This window comes from Geospiza fortis, unplaced genomic scaffold, assembly GCF_000277835.1.
Source record: "Geospiza fortis unplaced genomic scaffold, GeoFor_1.0 scaffold181, whole genome shotgun sequence".
NCBI classification, from domain to species: Eukaryota; Metazoa; Chordata; class Aves; order Passeriformes; family Thraupidae; genus Geospiza; species Geospiza fortis.
Genome location: NW_005054412.1, coordinates 1,934,926 through 1,942,150, shown reverse-complemented (window position 1 = coordinate 1,942,150; position 7,225 = coordinate 1,934,926). Strand labels below are relative to the sequence as shown.

At 37.1% G+C, this 7,225-nt stretch overlaps 1 protein-coding gene across 2 annotated transcripts in view; it reads left to right on the top strand.

Moving 5' to 3' along the window:
• Positions 1–377: 377 nt before the first annotated feature.
• BRCA2 (BRCA2 DNA repair associated) overlaps positions 378–7,225 on the top strand; it is a 33,513-nt gene continuing 26,665 nt past the window's right edge. For both annotated transcript variants that reach the window (XM_014309200.2, XM_031061400.1), the window contains exons 1-8: positions 378–440; positions 779–882; positions 1,501–1,749; positions 3,653–3,758; positions 4,536–4,588; positions 4,697–4,737; positions 4,836–4,947; positions 6,510–6,565. In XM_014309200.2, coding sequence (XP_014164675.2) covers positions 439–440; positions 779–882; positions 1,501–1,749; positions 3,653–3,758; positions 4,536–4,588; positions 4,697–4,737; positions 4,836–4,947; positions 6,510–6,565 — 723 coding nt within the window. In that variant the 5' untranslated portion in view covers positions 378–438. The remainder of the gene's footprint in view (positions 441–778; positions 883–1,500; positions 1,750–3,652; positions 3,759–4,535; positions 4,589–4,696; positions 4,738–4,835; positions 4,948–6,509; positions 6,566–7,225) is intronic.

The window sequence follows — 7,225 nt, the reverse complement described above, 5'->3', positions numbered from 1 at the left end:
ACAGCCGGCCGGGGTTCCGCAGTCGCCGGGTGTGGCTCGGTGAGGGGAAGAGGGGATTTGGGCCTGTCCCCGGTGACCCCGCGTTGACCCGGCGGGGCTGCGCAGGCCGCGCTCCATGCGCGGTCATTGCCCGGGAGGAGCTTCGCCTCACGGAAAGCAGCGCGGACTGGTCAGATCGCAGTTTTTAAAATGCACTTCTGAGGCAGTGTTAAGTTCCTCGGTGTTCTGTCCTAATGCAGCCCGTACCCTGTTTTAAAGCGCCCGTTTTTCCTGTGGTTTTGGTAAGGCAGTGTGTGGGAAACGGGATTTGCTGTGGAAGGCATAGATATGTTAAACAGTGAGGTCTCACTATGGGCTTATTATACGTATTTTTTAATAGAACTGTGAAGCTGGCAATGTCTGCTCCACTTGAAATCAACTTTGAATCAAACTCTTGACATGTAAGTTGTATGAGTGTGGTTGTGAGAGTATATATATGATAGTACATATTCCATCCTAACACGTAGTGAATGTGGGGTTTTGATTTGTGTTTAGAATACCTCAGAAGTGTTCTGCCCCTTCCATCGTGTCGTGTGTTTGCTGAGTGTTTTCATTATCTGTGGTGTAATTCCCTGTGCTCTTGTCTGTTGTTTTCCCACCATGTTCATCATTGTGGTGTTTGAATGCTCACATCACAGTCAAAGCAAAACAGGCTGGGCTGTGGCACACCACAAAATGCAGGAAAGCCAGCCTAAGATATTCAAACAGCAATGTATCAAAGTATTTTATTTCTTCTCAGGCTTTTCAACTGTTCTGGTAATTTAATGGATAAGAAAATGGCTTGCGAACCTGTGGAAAGACCAACTTTCTTTGAAATCTTTAAGGCACATTGCAATGAATCAGGTACAGCTTATCTAAAGTATTTCTTATTAAGATTGCTTTCTGGGCACCAATATTTTGTAGATATTTGCTTTGTGTTTCACAGGAAAGCTTTATGTAAGTTGTTAGCTGCTGTTCTTGCCCCAAACCTGTATTTCCTAAATCCTAGATTTCTTCAAATTTTTGTTTGTAGTTTTTTTTCATGATATATGCTTAGTTACTTTTTGTACTTGCTTTTTTAGAGTTATCACCTCTATACTTGCCAACATGTAGACCAGGCTTAGTCTTTTGCGGGACACACCTGTGGTAGTTAGTAATTTTAAAAGGAGCCTGTTTACCTTGCCACTCTGAGCAAAACAAGAGAAACTAAAAGCCAGAGTATACTTGTGAGTTTAAACAAACTGGGTATTTTTCTGGTCCTTTGGTTATTTTGTTAATGGTCTTAGAATTTGGGCAGAAATACCTTTATATTTTGTGGTTATCAGAGTCCAAAGCCATCTAGAAACGAGCAAACCAGAAGTATGGCAGTGGAAGGAGCGATGTGTTTTGCTGTTAGCATTTAAATGCCTGGCGTGTTTTCACATCCTCCTTAGAGGAACCTTTTTCCTTTTCATGTGGTTTTCTGTATGTTTTCCTTCATAGATTTAGGGCCCATCAGTCTTAATTGGTTTGAAGAACTCAGCGCAGAAGCACCCCCATATGAGCCCAAATCCTTTGGAGAGGTTGATGGGCCCTCTGGCTGGCTTGATCAAACAGCTTTTAAAACTCCAAGGACAAAACCCTCTACATACAGTCAGCTGGCATCAACCCCACTGCTCTTTAAAGAACAAAATGCAATATTGCCACCTTCTTCTCCTGAAAAAGAGCCAGATCAGAAAAAAATAGGAGCAAGTAAGTAACTTTTTTTTAACCTTCTGTTGCAGCTGATGATCATTAATGTCATAGATAATGCTACTGCAGGATCTGTGGGAATAAAAGCTTATTTTAGTAGTCTTCTGAAGATTATCTATAAAAATGCAGAATTAATCTTAATAGTGGGTTCAGGTTGTGATAAACTGGTAATATATAAGGAAAATTCCCTGTATAAATTATACTCTTATGGTCCAAACATTCTAAGTGCTGTTAATATGAGGGAATATGAACTCATTATAACCTGTTGACTGCAAATCAAAGTGAATTTTTTTTTAGCAGTCTAATATTTTTATGCAGAAGTTTTGAAGCTTTTAAAGGGAAAGCTTCATTTGAAGCTATCCTTATCATGACGAAGTGTGAGGCAATCTGTAGGGCACTCCTTAACATTTCTTGGAAAGTTTCAGAAGCACCATCTCTTTGAGTTACTAAGATTGTAAATTATAGAAAAAACTACATTTTTCCATTTGGAAAAAAAAAGGAATTTTGTGAGGTACTTCTTATACATTATTTCCAAATCCCAAGTACATCATGGAAGTACATGTCACTCTGCTCCTTTCCGATGTACTCCCCCTCCTTGGACATCAAGAAGAACCTTTTCTATGGAGAATGTATGCAACACTGTCTGTAAGAATCTCTTCTTTGGAAGAGTATTTAACCCCATTCCTCAAGTATGTGCTTGGTACATCTGCTGTGTCTGTGTCCTTCTGATGAGCTTTTCTAACCAGGTTACAGACAAACACAAGACTCCCTTTTATTACCAGAATTGTTCTTAGATCCTGTGCAAATTCTGTGAAGGGTTAGAGCTATGATGCAATTCAAGTATACTTTATAACACTACTTCCATGGAATATTGTAACTCTCTTTGTTTCTACTCAACTTCTGCTGAGAACATGTTTCTTCTAAATGTAGCTATTTCTATTTTACAGTGTGAAGTCCCTAGGGAATTCTTGGTTTCAGGAATTTCATTTGGCAGTTTCATATATGGCAAAGGAAGGAACCCTATGATTGTTTATTTCAGAATGGTCCATTTTGGTCTGCATATGTGCAAAGTTCACATGTGACTGCCTGAAATATTCTATTTTCTTGGTTAGAGCCAAATGGCTCTTGTGAAAACAAGAGCCTGGATGGGAGCTGATGGATTTCATACCTTGGTATGGTATTGGGATGCACCTGCGCTGTGCATATGAACTCAGGAACTCAGAAGCAGAGAGAAATGCACAAACTAAAGTGTAATTTCTGATACTAAGGTTGTTTGGAAACTTCAGAATAGAAATTCCTGTTAGTAGTTGATTGTCCTTGTAAGGGTCTCACTGTTCATAAGATTCTGCTGCTTTAGTGGGAACACTGTCTTTTGCCTGGAGATGCTTTGCAAATAAATGGATGCTGCTGACAGTGACAGTGACTCCAACAACAGTTCTGCAAATAATTTTTGCTTTTTGCTGTTTAATTGAATCAATAAGTGTATGACTTAGTAAATTTGAGGGGAAGCTGCACAAACCTGTGTTTGCACGTATTGTATTTTTGCTAAGAATAACTTGTGCAATGACAAGGCACAATGCAGTACATTAAAACTGAAATGGAATGGAATATATGACTTGATTAATACCAAGTCAATAAAGTGACATAATGAGGGGTCTTCTTGGCTGTGCATTTGAAAAATATGTAGCATTGGTTGGATATAAAATTTGAACATATTTAAAATACTGGAATAGAAATTAGGATTGGGTTGTGGGTTTTTTTGTTTTGTTTTGGAGTTTTTTGTTGTTGTTGTTTTGATTTGGTTTTGTTTGGGTTTTTTGAAAGCTTAGCTTTAAACTTCAAAATTGAAACTGTTACCGGGAGTTCTGCAAAGTTGTGCTGATTATTGTATTCTATGTTGTAGATAGAGAGAATTTGATAAGCCCAAGTAACACAAGAAGAAAAATAGACCAAGAAAATGAAATGCTTACTTCTCCTCCTGGTACCTTCCACAACTGCCTCACTGCTAGGTATGCTAAATATGTCAACACAAACGGAAAATAATCTGGGCCTTAAGAAAAAAGCAACATTTAACCCACCAGACTGTTGAACTTTAGGAGCAGTGAATAATCTTGTATGTCTGATATGTTTATGATACTTGTAGGTTGCTAAGTGAGTTGAAAATAAAACACTAGCTAAATTCAAAAATGTCCTTGCTTTCAGGTGATCATTCTTCCTATTCTTCTACTCTTTCACAGCTGGAATACAAAAATTTTTAACATTTTTTCAGCTTTCCAAGTCCAAACATCCAAAGAAAGAGTAGTATGTATCATGTGCTTCTCAAGTAGTAAAGCTATTTGTAATATTTACTGAGATTTTTTTAATAATAGCCTTGATTTTTACAGACTTCATGTCTGTATTTCAGATAAATTTTATCAAATTATTTGTGTTGATTATAAGAGTTAAACTAGTTATTTAATTGCAGTCAGTTAAGCCAATTTCCCTAGTTTCATACAGCCTATTATAAAATGCATGGTTACATTGGAATTTATTACTTGTCAGACAAATCATCACTGAAAATTAAATTATTTCCTGAAAGAAATATCTTACAGTTTATAGTAGACTTATGGTAACGTTTAAAATATTGACTGATGGTTTGGAGGAATCTGTGTTTTATCTAATCAGGGAAGTAACCACGATGCAAAGAAAAGAAATAATGGAGACGGTAATATATGTAATGTTTAAAATATTCAGTTATTTTAATTGAGACATGAAATTAATATTATGGCTTTAATTTTCTTTTGCAGTCCAACTATTTTAAGGAATACTTACAGAACACCTCAGAGAAATAATATCCCTGGTTTGTATCTTCCTTTTCTGGTTCTACAAAATATTTTACATCTCTAGATAAAAATCCATATTTTTTAGTTACTGTTTAATAATGTCCTTTTTACATAATGTTTTTCAGGTCCATATGGAAGCTTGTTTTACACACCAAAACTTTTGGAGGTACAGATTTTATTCATGCATTTTATTTCTTTTTCCTGAGTTGTACATTTAGAATTTGGCGTAGAAATTATATATATGATTGTTAAATGTATTTCTAGGTCAGAACTCCAAAATGTATTTCTGAAAGTCTGGGAGCAGAAGTGGATCCAGATATGTCCTGGTCAAGTTCTTTAGCCACACCTCCTACCCTTGGTGAAACTGTGATAATAGGTATTTCTTAAAATGAGCAATTGCTAAGGGTTTAAAACTTCCAGTTTTGACGCTGGAAGTTCACTCAGTATGAACTGTTTGGTTTTTTAACTAAAAAAAGACAAAATTTTTACAGTGATTATTAGTGGGTGCCTTTAGATAATGCAGCCCTACACAGAAAACTTTTCAGAAGTTTTCTTCCTTTGTCTGAGGGGTTAGGGCATATAAATTTAGAAATAACGTAGCAAAGCATAGAAAGAGGATAAGATATGTTTGCTTTGCCCTGTCACTTAACTAGGAACTGTTGGGCTAAGTTAAATGGGTTTGTTTATGAAGTGTGAGAATGTGGCCTGCTGAGTTAACCTCCCAGCAGCAGTGTTGTGTTCAGCATTTTAACCACTCTCACTGTGCCTGCCATCAGAATCAATCCAGTGAGATGGACTGGGATACTCATCCAGTTTACGACCTGAGCTCCTGAGTTCATATTTCCTGGGATGGGGCAATTCCTGGAGCTCATTTACTGCACAGCTGCACAAACAGCTGTGTCAGCAGAGCTGTGAATGAGAATGAGTAGGTGATAATTGCTTCAGTAGTAACTAACAGTGATGATAAACATCAGGCCTCAACCCAAGGCGTTGATGAAAGTGAGATTCCATTAGCATATGATAAACAAAATGAAGTTTGTATGATTTGTTGATGAAAATTAATGAGAAAATGGGACGACCTGGATGTGTTTCCTTAGCTTCTGATATTGCTCTTTTTCATGTTGTTAAATTACCACTGTACAGTGCCTATAAGGCATATTAAGAATGAATCCTAGGATTGGGAATTACTTTTGGGATGTAAGGGGTGGTACTATTCACAAGGCTATTGAGTTGTGCCATTTTGGGTGTTCTTTGGTCCAGAAAGGTGTGAACTGAAAAGAAGGGCTGGGGGAAGTATCCATATCTTAATGATGATGTTCTGGGAGATGAGCTGTGGTTTGAGCTCTCATTCTTCCGTGTCTGGGATAAGCTTAATATTTTATAATAGTGATATTATACTCTCTGCCTTCTGACACCTGTGAAAAGAAGGAGCTGCTACACAGAACCTAGGTGTTGTGTCTATGAAACATTTTAATATACGCTCTTCAGGCATTTTAAAAAGAAGGTTCACTTTCTCCTTTTGTAACAAAAGTGAAGGTAGTACTGCTGTTTTGGGAGGAAGTGGGAAAAAACCCGAAATTCCTGAAAGGCTTGAAGATCTCATCCAGATCTTTGGACAGAAGAAAATGGGGAGGAGTGCCATGAATAACTGCTTGAAAGGGGAGTGGCAGTGCTGTTTCAAGGTGGTAACTGGAAACATAGCAGAAACCATAACCTGTGATTTGTGGTGGTTTGTGCTGGTTCAAAACTGCCTTTGTACACTGTCCTTCCACTGTATGACTCTTCAATCAGAACTTTTAGTTTTTAGTAGTTTATTTACAGATTTGAGTGGAATTTAAAATAATCCAATGAAAATCCTCCCAAAACACAGCTGTATTTGAACACACTCAGCAGATTACTCAGGAGAAAATAAATTGACTTGTCTGTCTCCTTCTAAAGCTAGAGAGAATGATTCTGTTTCTGAAGCAAAGCGACAGGATGGAAGGGCTGATACAGTAAGTAGTTTCATGAGCTGTGTTGTTCTTCAATTTCAGTTAAGCTATTCCATTACATGTTTACATTCCTTGAGCCAAGAATAAAAAATTCTGTCATTTTCATTTTAAGCTCTCCTATCTGACTCTTTTTTAAAAAGTTACTGCTCACAAGACTAAATTTGAAATACATGGTTGCAGATTGTGTTCTCACAAATAACTCTCTCTGAGGAATATTTTTTGCTGTGCTTATTAAAAAAAAAACCAAAGCAACCCCAACCCCCCAGACCACTTGGCTTCAGCAGCACTCAGTATTATTTGGAGAGGAATCAAACCTAGGAATTATGTTACTTATCTGAAGATTTGTCTTTTTTTTCCCACTTCCATCAGATTTTTGGAAGTTATTCTTTAGGAATAACTTGTTGCTCTCAACCTCTACAATCAAGGGTTGAAATTGAGTATTAATTTCAGTCCTTTGATAGTGGTAGTGAAAGTTCTTGCATAATTGGAATTTGACACTGTGTATATAAAAGCTGAATGACTATTGAGACTGAAAACCAAGGATGACACTAAAAGGATTCAATTACAAATTTAAGTTTGATCCTTAATGACCTGAAACTTCACATTTAACAAACCATTACAAGTGAAAATAGGCAAAATGTCTTTGTCCTTCCTCATATCTCC